At 35.8% G+C, this 16186-nt stretch overlaps 1 protein-coding gene across 2 annotated transcripts in view; it reads left to right on the top strand.

The window, feature by feature from the left end:
• Positions 1 to 11866, top strand: part of LOC149258507 (putative glycosyltransferase At5g03795) — a 53302-nt gene extending 41436 nt beyond the window's left edge. Inside the window, exons 3-5 of one of the 2 annotated variants that reach the window (XM_089415453.1) lie at positions 8204 to 8552; positions 10582 to 10947; positions 11072 to 11313. In XM_089415453.1, coding sequence (XP_089271579.1) covers positions 8204 to 8552; positions 10582 to 10947; positions 11072 to 11092 — 736 coding nt within the window. In that variant the 3' untranslated portion in view covers positions 11093 to 11313. Of the gene's footprint in view, positions 1 to 8203; positions 8553 to 10581 lie in introns of both variants that reach the window. The other variant, XM_089415450.1, reaches the window with a different exon arrangement.
• The last annotated feature ends 4320 nt before the right edge of the window (positions 11867 to 16186 follow it).

Genomic DNA, 16186 nt, shown 5'->3' with positions numbered 1-16186 from the left:
CATCAAAACGGCACCGAGTACAATACCTATCAGCAACAAAAGACATAGTCAATGAGGCTCTAAATGGCCTCTAGAGTCCAAAAACAATCCTACAAGCTATGGGGCCACTGGCCTACTACAAGTCTACATATCGATGATCAACATTATCACTTTCATCATGATCAAACGCAGTTGGTTGAGTCTCGATTCTCAAACTTTTCCACTGCTTGAGTCACAAACATCTCAGCTGTTTGAGTGATTTGAGTCTGAAACTTCTGAAGGTATTCTGCCCTAATATGCCCTATTACTTCATTTGGTGCTCTACATGGCTTTACATGGCTTCCTATCCCAACCAAGTGTTGCTTGAATCTGTGAATACCCCCTCCAATAGATTTTGGCAATATTTGCAGATCATTTTGCCATCAATCATATCACAATGAGCCCATGCAGTATCTTTGGCTTTTGGAGGCATGGTGGCTACTACTCAGCGCAAACTCTCTGTTGTTCCACTACTCCAGCAAAAACTCAACACTCTCCAAGCATACAATGAAACTCACAAAAACTCCAAATGAGATGTGTGAGGTAAATGAGGGGAGACATCCTTTTAAAGGCTTGGAGGGGTTGTTTTTGGAGGGAAACAACTCGTCGTTTCCCTTAAAACCACTTGAAAATCGTGAAACACCTTCCGTGGGGTCCGCAGCCGGCTTGGCAGTGAACCAACCGGTTTATGATGGAACCAGCTGGTTTATGGGAAAACCAACCGGTTTTGTCATAAATCGGTCGATTTATGCCCGGTTTGACCAAAAACGGTGAGGGGTGTGGTATAACTGGGTTTTTCTACAGGTCTGGTGGAGTTTGCTAATGAATCAGCCGGTTTGACCAGTTTCCAGTTCGAACCAGCCATTTTTGAATACTATGGGTATGACAGTTGTGAGGCACCTAGACATGCCATTGCTTGAGGGCAAGCAATGTTGGGTAGGGGGGCTGTAATGGCCCCAATGGATTAATTGCTCGTGAAAGGACGGAATAGCCTATCCAACCCTGTAGGCTATAGTCTTCATAAAAGGGGAAAACCCAAATTATCTAATGTTTGGCGCAACATTGGGTAAATTTTGGGTCGGCTGGGGAAAAAACCCCAAATTGGGGGCTTTACTTGCAACCCCTCACATTAGAGAAACCCCATGGGGAAATCTATAAATAAAGGAGAGTTAGAGTCATTTATCGTCATCAATTTGGATTTGATATCTCCGTTTTCTTGAGCTGAGGCTCTGAGGGTTTAATACCCCTTCTTTTTTATTATCTTCCGTGGAGGTGATCCCACCCTATCTAATCTTTGTCTAGTTTTGGTGGAGCTGATCCCACCTTACCTAGACACCCTCCCTTTTTGTTCTGGAACAACATTGGAGCAGTTTTGGTTTGGGTTGAAGATTGACGATTGATGATTTTTCCTTGTTCTGGCAAGTGATTCCTCTTGAGCAGCTTGGATCGGTTTGGCTCGGCAAGGTCAAGGTTCTCTATGGATATTTTCTATGATCAGACAATTCTGTCCAAGGAGCAGCGAACGATCTCCTGTTTAGGGCAAAACCTTGATTAATTACTTGGTGTGGATTGAAGGTTAATGCTCAACCTAAGGGATTTGGTGGCATTTATGAGGCAATTTGGTGCCAATTCAGTGGTTGTGTTTTCTTTTCTAAGACAGCAATCATAGGCAGTGTTTCTATCTTACCACAGCTTCAGACTTGGGTCAGCAGCAAAGGGGATGGGGATTCGCTTTTTGACCATCCCTAAAAGCAGTATATTTCATCACAGGGATATTAGGCAGCAGCCACAGTCAGCCACAGGGCCGAGGCCCACAGGGTTGAGGGCCTCTAGTCCCGATTTTGGCAGCAAAATCAGTCACAGCAACGGAAACAGGGAGTTTGGACCTGCCCAACCCCCCATGTAACAGTAAATTTGGGATAGCTGAGTCTGACACATTTAGATGTCCAGCATTACGCAGTGAGTTAAGTTGTTGCTAGGTGATTGACAGTGAAATTATCAGTAACTGTAGAGTAGTAGAATTGGATAAATAGTGAAGTACTGGTTACTAAACATTGGTTCTGCAAATCAGAATTACACTGATGGATTGGCAATCAGCCCTAACTTATGGTATTTGTTAAGGATCATGTTGTTGTTGAACAATTCATTTGCTTTATGCTACTGTTGAATGAACAATGCAAACACACTATTGTTATACAATATTCCTGATTTATTAGAAACCCTAGCCAACATAGAAACCCCAAGGGAAAAAATTACCTTAGGACATTACAATCTTAGGTCTTGAAATCCTTGAAGCTGATCAATTAGGATATCTAGAGTCTAGACCGGAGTCTGGACCGATGACCCAAGATTTCATTCATTGTGGTCTCCAGAGAAGTTCCTTCCTAGGCATCAAAATCAAAATCCTCATGGATTGTTGCTCAGAGACAATACCCAGTCATAGCATCTCCCATTTAATTTAGGTAAATAGGAACCCAAATCACTCAATTTAGCGAAAATTCGAGTGTCTGCCAGAGAATTTCCATCTAACTCATATTGAGATTCTTCTGTAACTTTGTCTAGGTTGGAGATACCTAGAAATGGCAAACCTGGCACTTCAGAAATCAAATCATGCATATCCGTGTTCCAGACAATGTGACAATGTCATTGTTCCACATTCCAAATGGTAGGTTCACATTCTTAAGAGCCATTTTTGGCACTAACCTGTGTTGTCTCTGCACTAATACATGCTCCCAGGTGCAGACGTGCATTCCAATAGGTCATCTACAGGAGACGGACAGAAGAGGATGATGATCAAAATTTCAGCAGCAATAATTTCACTATAGGCTGCACATTTCTGTTGCAGGTCCATGCTCTTGACAGCTTGATGGTTTCAATTCTGGCATGTCTATGATCAATAGAGCCCTATGTTGGCAGAAGCATCTGCGTTTTACCAATTAGTGAACCTTAGCTTCACCCTGTCAACAATCTTCAATATTCAGCACATTTGTTCTGCTCTTTTGGACCGTCCATCCACACATTTAGAGAGTCTAGGTCCACCTTGTGGTGGATCACCATTTTAGTAATTCGGTTCACTACAGACACTTGGTTGGAGGCTATAAAACACTTGCCCATCTCGAGGATTTTAGATTTGTCATTCGAGATGTGTTAAATTTAGTTTTGTTTATGATTGCTTCTGCTTGCATTTAATGGTGTGATTTTATCTGTTTTTGGCTTATTTTTTCAATTTAAGATACACAGTTTATTCAAACCCTAAAAGCCCTACAGCCCTAAAGTGCATTGTGGACATTTGCTTGACTCACACATATCATCACTTTGTTCATTTGAGTTGCTTTTGAGTTCATTGTCAAATCTTTTACCAAATTACTCTTAGAGTGCCATAAAATAAGAGAACTTTTTAGCATCATATTTGCACCTGTAGAGCTAATCTCAACAGAGTTAGGGTTTTATACCACAATTTTGATTGCATAGAAAACCCTACATGATTCACTCGCCCTCAAATAATTCATCCATACTATTTGTTCGAAATATGAATTTTCTTCCCCCATGAATGCTCATTTGAAAGTTTTTATAGTTTCTCTCTTATCAATGTTGGCACCTACCCTTTGGGTAAGTGATTTTAGTATTTTTGGATCAAATTTCCCATATCAATACTATTTATTTTTCTTCAGTTCAGGGATAGTCACCGCATCAGTGAATTCTTTCCAAAATTCATCTTTTCTCAAGCAAATTTAATGACTAGGGAATTATTTATTTATTTTATTATTATTAATTTTTTTTTTCAGACTTTTGTGATCCATATCGTTATCAAATAGAATTTTCGGAATAATCACATAGTTGATTTGGAGTCGAAGTTTCAAACTATCTATTGTGGTTCATCCCGAGGACAAGGATGAAAAACCAGATCTGAGATTAGGTATAAATAGCAGAAATGTCCTCATGTGCCAGAAGTAGCAGTTAGAAATCTAGTTAAGTAAATAAATAATTTTAGTAATAAGAAGAATGTTAGAGATTAGTTAATTCAAAATAATATTAAAAATAAATTAGTTAAGATATTAAATACTAATATAAACATAATAGAATAATTAAAAATATAATTTAGTTAGGATAATAAATACTAATCTAAACATAATAGAATACTTAAACCTAGATAACCATTAAAAAAAATACATAAATAAATAAGAATAAAAATAAAAAATAACAATAATAAATAAAAATATACAAATAAAATAACAATGAAAAAATAAACAATAAACAATAAAATAAAAATAAAGAAATAAAATAGTAAAAAAATTGAATAATGAATAAATGTTAGGGTTAATATTAATTAACCAATAAAATTTTATATACACAAATATATGGAAAATAAAATTAAAACAGACATAATAAGGAGAGAAACAGATTAAAAACATAGAAGTCAAGAAGAAAGGGCGGGAACTCAACTCCTAACTTAAGGTCTAGAGGTTCCTCGGCTATTGTTGAGCATGCAGAGAATTCTTTGCATCATGTTTGCATTGAGAACTCTCGGGTCATCGCTAGGATTGATCACTTTCATCATAGGAAGTTACGTGAGGCCATTGAAATTGAAAAACATCCGAGGAATCTCAATAGGGATGATGGCTGGACCTTAAGTAGGAGTTGGGTTCTTGCCCTTTCTTCTTGACTTCTATGTTTTTAATATGTTTCTCTCCTTATTATGTCTGTTTTCATTTTATTTTCCATATTTATGTGTATATAAAATTTTATTGGTTGATTATTATTAACCCTAACATTTATTCATAATAATTTTTTTTACTATTTATTTATTTATTTTTATTTTATTGTTTATTGTTTATTTTTTCATTGTTATTTTCTTTTTATTTTTTTATTTTTTTTACTATTTTATTATTTATTATTATTTTTATTTTTATTTATTATTTATTTATGTATGTATTTTTATTTTTATTTATTTTATTTTTTCATCTTTTTTTTATTTATTCATTTTTTTTAAATGGTTATCTAGGTTTAAGTATTCTATTATGTTTAGATTAGTATTTATTATCCTAACTAAATTATACTTTTAATTATTCTATTATGTTTATATTAGTATTTTATCGTAACTAATTTATTTTTAATATTATTTTGACCTAACTAATTTCTAATGTTCTTCTTATTACTAAAATTATTTATTTATTTAACTAGATTTCTAACGGCTACTTCTGGCACATGGGGACATCTCTGCTATTTATACCTAATCTTAGATCTGGTTTTTCATCCTTGTCCTGAGAATAAACCACAATAGATGATTTAAAAAGTCCACTCCAAATCAGGCAATTTTTATTTTATTTTTTGTAAAATTGATTAAAATTCATTCTTTTGTTAAATTTTTAAGAAAATAAACACACCCAGACATGCACATGAGTCCAGTGGGTTAGCACAGTTGGTTCAAATGGACTGTTTCAAGGCGGGCATTGCCGTGAGGTGTCCAGTTCTAATCCAGCTGATGTTTGTCTTGCTGAGTCCCCTTGTAATATATGTGTTTGCGTGTGTGTTTGAACAAATATATGATGTCCTAAGATGTTTTTGAAAAGTTATAATAAAATTTAGTGAGTTCTCTTTTCCAAACCTGACAACGAATTTATCATAATTTTTCACACCATCAATTTTGTTTGGAATTTCATTGTCACCAAATTCAAACACAAAAACAAACTGGGGAATACAGATTTCAGGAAGTACACTCACCTAGACTTTTGAGAAGTGTATTGCAGTAAGTGTTAGGAGCTTCACGAGTGTAGGAGCCTTTTCAGATGAAAGATAGCCAACAATCCCAAAATGAGAAAATAACCTACAGACTACCCTAGTTTCAAAATGAAACCAAAATATGAATGTGTAACCAAGAGTACTTTATAGAGAGGAGGATCTATGCGTTTTGGAATTTCCATATATCAATCACACTCTTGAGCCAGCACGCCTTTTTCAGTTCAAGTGGTTGTATGGATCTTTTAGTTTTCACGGCATTATAAAATTTTTGTGAGCAATAGGAGCAGAATGCACTAGTAGTTTGATGTTGAGGTCATTCCCAACTTTCCTAACTAGATTAATATTTTTGCTAGAATCTACTTCTTACCTAGTTTCTTTATAGCCTTTCTCTTTCCTTCAATTACTGCCAAGCTATCATACTAGCAACATACCTGTCATCTACCTTGTCAAGCAAAAGGCCACTGGAGAGGTTGGTATTGTACTAGACATCGAGCCAAGAGAGATAACATGAATAGAAATGTTCTTGCAGCAATTTTGAAAAAGTAGAATAATAAATATAGTAATAAATGTTAAAGAAAAGTTGATCTTGATGATTAGTACTTATTTGTCATCTGAATTTGAAGGGCCAAAAAACTGGAATAGAAAGTGTGTTTGTTGAATATTTGTTGTATCCTGTGATTATGGTCTTATATGTGTTTTAAATGCTTTCAAATCTATGTTGCACGGGGACCCATCCCATTCATGGTGTTTCGTTCGTCCCAACAATCGTAGTACTTTGGAACTCGTCAAAAACTTCCCCAATTGGTCTGGGACTCCATCAGGGACTTGGGGACTTTTTAGGGGACTTTAGGATGTTCCCTGATATCATGTACATTAAGCATTAAAAATAAATAAATAAAAACAACATTTGAAACCTAAACTCTATCACAACCCAAACCTATTGACTAAACTAAACCTATCGCATACTACACTCTACACTACATGGTGGTGAAGGTAAACACAGGTTGCAAGGGTTTCAGGTAATGAGCTCGAGCGAAGGTTGTAGGTAAGAGTTGAGTGAAGTCTGAGACGACGGGCAAAGGTAAATGTTGAACAAAAACTCCATTCACGGTGGCAACAGTAAATAAAGTTGAGAGAACTTGAGCGGAGGTTGTAGGTGAGGTAAGAGTCGAGTGACAAGGCAAAGTCTGAGACTCTTAATTTGGGATTTATAATTAAATTTTAATGACTTATTCATATTTACAGTTTACAATCACTATATTCCATGAATTAATTTGCCCTCAATTTGAACTTGTCTCTTTCTCCATGTTTGCGACAAACCTTTTCTTGGTATGAATCTTTGAAATTTCCCTATGCCACAATCACCATGACTTCATTACCATGTTAAATATATGCAAGAGACAAGCATGACATACTAGATGATATATCAATGTGCTACTAAATTACTAGTGTTGTCTATATAAGTAGCAAGTTCCATTATTCATTTTAGGAACCAATCAACTAATTCCCCTAATACATTAACATAAACATCATTTATCATATATAATTTATTTCACATTATTACATTAACATAAACATCATTTATTATATATAATTTATTTCACTTTATGACATTATTACTTTTGCACATAACATTTGTTACTCCTGAAATAAAGATTACAATGGTTAACCCATCTTTAATGCTTAATGTTATAAGGTAAATAAATGGGATGGTAATACTCTTTGTGCTCTGTAAATAATAGTGATTCTGAATGATTATGATGTATCACCGATGATAAGTCCCACAAGGTTCTTAATTTCTAGACTCTTAATTTGGGATTTATAATTAAATTTTAATGACTTGTTTATGTTCACAGTTTTATTAAATTTTATTTTTAGTCTTTACAATTCAGCTGCTACTTAAATTTTGAAATGATTCATCATGCATCATAGAATAATTATGTAGACAGTAGTAGTAGACTAATAGTACTTCCTAAGTTCTTGACAATGGGCAATGGTGACAAGATTTGTTTTTGTGACGCGCAATGATGATTATATAGTATTAAGCTTTAGTATTTTATTTTGTAATTTGAATTTCAAAATTATTAATAGTACTAATTTTTATATTTTAATTTATCATTTATGTTTATGCTGAATTACTAAATTTTATTGTTATTTTTATTTTTTAATAAATATAAAAATTAGTTGTCGCACTTGCCATTCCCTTAAAATTTCGAGGTGCGCTCTAGCCGTTCCAGAAACTCATCCCCGTACCCCTGTCCCCCGTCCCCAGAGCCAGTGCAACATAGTTTTAAATAGAAACTTTCATTTCAATGTACCTGGGAACTCATAAACTATCTGATTGGCAAAAGGTCATTCTTAACATTTGATTTCAAAGTTAAAAAGTTAAAAAGCATTATTTGATGTAGCAGACAGTTGGATATGAATGTATTCCTTCTGCTTCCAGGAGCTATGACTTAATGGAGAAGATTCTTAAGGTCTACATATACAGAGAAGGCCAAAGACCATACTTCCACACAGCAGCACTCAAAGGGATTTATGCATCAGAGGGATGGTTCATGAAGTTGATTAGTGGAAATAAACAATTTGTTGTCACAGATCCAAGGAAGGCTCACATGTTTTACTTGCCTTACAGCGTATATGAAATAGTGGAAGGGATGTATGTGCCCAACTCTCATAACATGCAGCCATTGCAACTGTTTTTGAGGGACTATGTCAACATGATTGCTGCCAAATATCCCTTTTGGAACAGAACACGAGGGGCAGATCATTTTTTCGTTGCCTGTCATGATTGGGTAAGTAGCTCAACCTTCTATGTATGGAAATTTCAAATTTATAGTCTTTTTATTCCTTTGGGGTATTTCTTTTGCCACTTCTTTACTAAATTCAGATGCATATCTATATTGTTATCCAGATGATAATGTATTTGCAAAATTTATCTGTGAATTAAGTACAAAGCATGCATCTATATATATATATATATATATATATATGCATGCTTTGTACTTAATTCACAGATAAAATTTGCAAATGGAGATTTTTGTCATGTATAAATCTACTTGTACTCCTTGGAATTCCTGAGTCATTATCATACAGATTTATAATATTGAATTGTTGGCATTCTCGGAAAGTCTTCTTATTAAGCCATGCTTCTCTCGTGAGATAACCAACAAATCATCTGGTACTGTTGGCTTACTGTTTACAGCTTTGACATTGCTTTTGGCACAATTAAGAATATTTGATTTCTTTTCACTCTGGGCAGTTGGTAACTGAACAACTGTTGCCACTTATCTGTTATGCAGCATGCCTGCCTACATAGAATAAATTATATAACCATCTTCCAGGCACGCCATTACCACTCCTTTGGTGGGATTACCTCGAACTGCCACTGCATAATAAATATAGCTGACAGCTTGACATAACATTGCAGCATGTTTCAACTTGTTGCAACTGACAGTCTGACATTTTCTTCTCATATCCATTTGCGACTGACTATGCTTTTTGGTTGCAACCATTCTACATTAAGGCTATGGTTATTGTAGACACATTCTGATTGCATATTTAGGCATATCGTTTGGTCATCTCCTCTTATCTTGCAATTATTTCTTATCATGCTGACAGTTTTCGCCTAGGGCCTACACCAATCATTTAGCAACATAGGATATATTGTAATAATCAATCGCCTATATTCTGGAAGATAGAAGATAATTCTGATAAACTTTTGGCCAACAGAGTACTATTTGACATCTCCCTCCAAAATTCAGAGTTGTTATTAAAGTTATCTTTCTTGTAGATAACTTCTGATTGATATTATATAAATATTGTATGGCCATCTCATCATATCTTGTGGTCATTTCTCATCACACTGGCAGTTTCCCCGCACTGGTTGTTTAGCCATCAATCACAGGAACACAAGATTTATTCCAGCCCACAGCCTATTCACACAGGTGCGTTGACATAGTCAACAGAAACTAAGGTATGTGTTAAGAAAATTTTTGATGATAATCACATTAGAGATTTCTTAATACATATGATAGGGATCACAGGAGCCTAAATTCAGTTAGAAATAAAGATAATATGCATAGTATACAATGATGTTGCCTCAACTTATGATGATAACTAAATTCAAAATGGAAGACCTTTTAATACACATAGAGGTCCTATGCACATGACAGTTGGGGAACACAACTGTTTACCCAATCAGGACTTCCTAACAAGAACTACCAATTGACGTTTTCAATGTCATAACAATGACCTTATGACCTAATTCGCAACCTACATTTAAGTTAGTAAGGTACATTGTCATATAAAAATAATAAGGCTCAAGAAACAAATTTAGATGATAAGACATATATGACAGCAACCAAGTTGGGGCTAACATTTATACCCAAATCAATGTGTAATTTACATTCCTCTCAGGAAATTTGGAAAAGAGTCTGTAATCATGTACACAAGAAGGAAAGGAGATAAGATAACTGGCCCTCCCCTTTAGGTAATTTGTAGAGACATTTTCGTAGGCAATAAAGAAGCAAAATTGTATGCAGTATTGTTGCAAATAATTAAAATTTAAGAACAAATGTATGTCACTAAAATTTCTCTATGAATCAATAGCAACAGAAATGACTTTATTTGACTTTTCAAAAACATGTAATGATTTTATGACAAAGTATTTGCCAATCAAGTTTGAAAATAGGAGGACCTCTTACCTGAAGGCTGACACTATATTGGATAAAAATACAAGATGCACTGAAGTTGTAGAAAATTTAATTAATCAGCACTTAGCTCCAGCTTTGTTGTTCTCATTCTTAAGCTTTCCATTCACAGGGACCATACACAACACGTGAGCATCCAGAGCTCATGAAAAATGCAGTTAAAGCTTTATGCAATGCTGATTTATCTGAAGGATATTTTGTTTTGGGGAAGGATGTATCCCTTCCTGAAACAAATCTTCACAGTGTCAAGCAGCCTCCCAAACATCTAGGTGGAAACAGTGCTTCAATGAGATCTATTCTTGCTTTCTTTGCTGGGAATATGCATGGAAGGGTAAGGCCAGTTCTTCTTGAGTATTGGAAGGATAAGGATGATGATATGAAAATCTATGAGCTCTTGCCTGCTCGTGTTGCAAAGAAGATGTCTTATGCCCAGCATATGAAATCTAGTAAATACTGTATTTGTCCCATGGGTTACGAGGTAAATAGTCCCCGCATAGTGGAGGCTATCTACTATGAATGTGTTCCAGTAATTATAGCAGATAATTTTGTTCATCCTTTGAATGAGGTTCTAAATTGGAATGCATTCTCAATCACGGTTGCAGAGAAGGACATTCCAAAGTTGAAGGACATTCTTTTGAATATTTCAGAGAGGAGATATCGTTCGATGCAATTAAGGGTGAAAAAGGTCCAGAAACATTTTATATGGCATAGAAATCCAGTTAGATATGATATTTTTCATATGATTCTTCATTCCATCTGGTTGAATAGGTTAAATCAGATTGAAACCTTAGAAACTATGGGCTAAAAGTCTGTTGCACATATGGTGTAAGTGCTGATATAGAAACTTGAACAAAGTAAAGGATTGAACATGACTTCTAACCCATTGAAGGAGCAATAAACAGGAAAGTGGAGGAAAAGGTAATCTTTTTAACATAGTGGACTTAGAAAACCTTCAACTATTTAATGATAGATTCCTTTGGGCTGCAGAGGGGCAGTGCAGAATGTTGCACTTAACACTAAAGCAGACCATCACGTTCCACTCCATGATGACATTCCAGGACGGAACCTTATATTTTGGCCTAGATGGATTATTTTCCTGTGCAGATTGCTGATTGTTGAAAGCCATTTTTGGTCTAGCGGCATGTGTTAAAAAAGTGATGATTCAACAGCATTTACTTATTGCACTGGATGTTCCAGCCCCTGTATTGAGCAGGTGTGTAGCCTTTGGTAATAATTTTTTCTGCAGATCAAAGAACCATTGTCAAGGTCTGGAGGTATCTTAATGTAGAAATTGGAACGGTTTGGTTTTGTAATTGCCTTGCATGTTATGCTCATTTCAATTATTTAGACTTTTCAACTATTACAAGGTGATGTATATATCGTCCATATTTATGACAGACATCATGCTGAGATAATCTGATGTCGGTATTGAGTGGCACTCTATGGGAGAGGCTCATTAGAAAGTTGGTATTGCTTGTGAAAGAATCCTCGTATTTGTTTACTAGGTTTATCTATAAAATATTTCAATTTTACTAAAGAGCAAAGTTCATGAACAAAATATGTTGTGGATGCAGTTATGCCAAATGAACTCAGATGTGATAATATAGCAAAGGAGTTCAAAAAAAATTGTAGAGATGAGAAAATATAGGAGGTTTTAACCACAGTTTGTAGATAATATAGCATAAGCGTTCTAAGGATTACCCAAACAACAAATAATGCAATTTAAATGGAGATCAGTTTATCTCATTAGCCTACACTTTGATTGTGTCATTGTAATCCATCATTTGCAGAATGCTATACAAGCTAACCTGAAACTAGTTCCTGTTAAAGTCAAATGACGAGTTTGTTTAATGTTGATTCAAATCACTGTTGTGGCTAACTTCTTTATTATTGTATATTTGTGGTGGGTGTGAGCATGCGCTTTTTTTGTATTTCACATATATTAGTTTTTTGCGTCCTCCTTGTATTTCGCATTTGGTTTTTGCACCCATTATGTTATTTATAATTGGCATTTGAACTCTTCGAACCTTTTAAATGTAGTCAACGTTGTTGGGATGGCCGTTCTGTGTTGGGAGATGCCCAGTTTGAATCAAAATGGTAGTAATCTGCACACTGTTTTTCTGAACTCAACAACTGAAAACATGATAATAAAACAAATCAAATCAAATCAGAGCAAGAGCAAGTTTGTTGCGATCCCTTTCGGGGGAACATCTATCCACCTGGTACCATATGTACACTGTCTGCCCATAACCTTGAAGTGATAGCTGTTTTATGTGAAGCTTTGAAAATTGCATGGTTTCCGGCTGCCTTGTCGTTTCAAGTTTTGAGCTGAAAGCCTCCAGAGTGGAATGGACATTGCCTGCCATAACTACATGGTTCTCACCTGCGGTATATAACTTCATGGTTCCCACCTGCCGCCTTAGCTGTCATTTCAAGATTTTGGAGTGGGTGTGCTTGGTCAAATATTGCCCCCTCATCGATACTTCTTGAAATGATATATAACTGCATGGTTTCCACCAACCCACCTGTCATTTCAAGGTTTCAGAAGGATGAAACGTGCCATGGAAAAAATAGAGAAACTATGCAGGAGGAAATATTCTGCGTGATCCTGATAAATTGAGAGACTTCTTTATGTGAAAGTATAAGCCAAAGAAGGAAATCGTTGCAAATGACTTGAATCTTCATTGAAGACAGCCGCCGAGTAGAAATGGGAGAGACAACATTGTTACTTAAATTGCTACCGCCAGTAACAAGAAAACAGAAAAACAGACTCTGAATCACTCATGAACTCCTGCCGGTATTGGGAACAGTTACTGATATATTAAACAAAACAAGCTATGTGAAAAAAGACATACCCGTCGCTGTATGAGGTCTCTTCTTATCAAGACTGTTTTCAACAGCACCGATGTATGAAAGCTCCATCTTAACAGTTTATTCTTCATGTTTTGTATCAATGGTCCAAATCGAGCCTTCTATGGGAGACAAGCTTCACATGCCCAGATAAGTGAAGGTGCTCCCGATTCCTCCTAACTGGAGGTCGAGAATTTAAGCTATCCTGTTAGTAATATACTTTCAGGTGTGCCAATCGCGCATATTCTACATTTTGAGTTGTTTGGTTTTCTTCATTCAATAAGAAAAGGACCGACCACCTGGACAGCGCTACAGGTTTCTCCTTGTTTTCTACCTTGTACGACCCGAATTGCTTTCGTGACCTTATGTTCGGATCGAATACTTCTGTAGTAGAACTACCTAACAGTTAATAGCCATCAAGCAGGCTCATGTCGGGTCAGTTACGTTCACAGGCCCGAGGGCAGTGTGGCTGGTTCCTTGTTGAACATCCAGTCCAGCGAAGGCGCTGGACAAACTCGATTAGGGGCGTTGCCCAGTTTTAAATAAAACGTCCACCCACCTCTCTTCCGAGCAAATTAAATCTTGAATTGTGGAAGGATCCGTTGTTGGAATTCCTTTAAGCACCCATTAGAGTTCTATTTTTTATTTTGATTTTCTTAAAAATTTAAAGTTTTCCCCTTTTAACCTTCGATATTTATATTCTATATTAGGTAAAAGTTATAGCAAAGTTTGTAGCAAGAATACACTAGTCTAGATTTATCTTAACCTTGTATCTAAAAAGTGTTGAGAGGGATCAAATCTCTTTAAGTTCAAACTTCTTTTAACTACAAATTTTTATTTGAGTGCACGCATAAAAGATGTTTGCACCTTAAGAGATTTGATCCTTCTCAACGTTCGATAGATCCAGGGTTGAGATGGATCTTAGTTGGTTTTTATATACATACATACCATATCTAAGTTGGATCCATCTTTCTCTCTCTCTTGCCTCCCACTCTGTTCTCTCCCCCACTCTCTCACCATCTCTCCCTCTCCACTTTTCCATCTTTATGTATTTCTTCTTCCCTCCCCCTCTCCCCCCTCCAACTCCATCTCTCCCTCCCTCCCTCTCTTTTTCTCTGGCTCCACTCCTCTCTCTTTTCCTTCCTCTCTCTCCCTTACTCTCTCACTTCCCTCTGTCTCTCCCCCATCACTCTCTCTCTCTCTCTCTTTGCCCTCTTTTTCTATCACTATCTCCCTCCCTCTATCTTTCTCTCTCTTCCCTTCTCTCCCCCCCTTCGTTTATGTGTCTCCCTATCTCTCTTTCTTTCCCTCCTCTCCCTCTCTCTCTCCTCCCCTTCTCTCTATCTTCCCTTCTCTCCTCTCTCGCTCACTATGATTCCATCTCTCCCTTGTCACTCTCTCTCTCCACTTCTATCTCTTTATGTTTTTATTCTTCCCTCTCTCACTCCTACAACTCCATCTCTCTCTCCCTCCCTCTTTCCTTCTCTTTCTTAAGTCCTCTTTTTCTTCCTCCTTCTCTCTCCCTTTCTCTCCCACCTCCCTCTATCTCTTCCCCCATCTCTCTCTCCTCCCCCACATCTCTGTCTCCCTCTCTCTCTCCCCTCCTCTTTGTCTTCCCTCCTCTCCTCTCTCCCTCACTCTCACTTGTCACTCCCCTTCTCTCAACCCTCCCCCTCTCTCTCTCTTCATTCCTCTTCGCCCCTCTCTCACACTTAACCCCCTCCGCCCCCCCTTCTCTCTCTCTCTCCCCAACTCCGTCACTATCTACCTCCCTCTCTCATTTTCTCTCCCCCCTCTCTCTTCTCTCTCTTTACCCCCCATTCCATATGATTCAATTTTTTCACTCTATGTAAGCAATGATATATGTAATGTCTAATATATTTTACATTTTAATTTTTTATTATGAAATGTATTATGGTTTTTGGGCATGTGGTATTGATAAGTCATGGTATTGTAACAAAACCTAAATATCCATGTTAAAGTGAGGGTGGATATCCATGGCTAGGAATCTTTTTATATTGTAAGTTTATTGTAGATATTAAGTTTTTATGTGCTTATTAATTAAATTTAAATATGGTTATTGAATCATTGTTAGTCTCTGCTAAGCATGACTCTTAACAACTAATTTTCTATTTATTGCTATTAGTTTAACATTGACCAATGCAAATTATAATGAATTTTGAAAAATAATTTAATTTTCAAACATTTAATTGGACCATAACTTGAAGGTCTTATTGCAATCTTTGTACAATATAATGTCATGTGAATAAATGCCTTACATATTTTATGCCATAATTTATGGATATGGTTGCAATATTCATGCATGATTTTTAGATATTTGTTTTGTTTTTTTTAATTCTGAATTTTTTTAGAAAAACCATTCAAAAATAAAAAAAATACTTGAAAATAATTTTTGCTCAAGTAAATAACATAATTACCGTCAATTACTTCCCACCATAAGTTAAGCAAGCCTTTGCATAAGAAATAAATATGACTAAGATGTAAAAAAATATACTTACCCAGTATTATTTATGTTTTCTTCAACACTTATGTAAGCATTTTACTTATTCACTTCACATCTTAATTTATTAGTTCATATCTCAATTTATTAGTCCCTGCCAAAGTAATTATTAATTTAGCATCCACCAATGTAACTTGTAATTAAATACAATTGTCTATCAATAATTATTAATTTAGCATCGACCAATGTAACTTGTAATTATTTATGCAATTTTTCCCAACTTAAGATTTCTACCTTGAGTTGAAGGTGTTGATGCAAGCATTTTACTTATTCACTTCACATCTCAATTTATTAGTTCCTATCTCAATTTCTTACTTCCTGCCAAAGTAAGACCATAGGACTTGTA

Source organism: Pinus tabuliformis, chromosome 6 (genome assembly GCF_031772625.1).
Source record: "Pinus tabuliformis cultivar Carrire ecotype Pingquan chromosome 6, CPIR1, whole genome shotgun sequence".
NCBI lineage: Eukaryota > Viridiplantae > Streptophyta > Pinopsida > Pinales > Pinaceae > Pinus > Pinus tabuliformis.
Note: the sequence above shows the minus strand (reverse complement) of the source record. Positions and strands in the feature narration are given on the sequence as shown.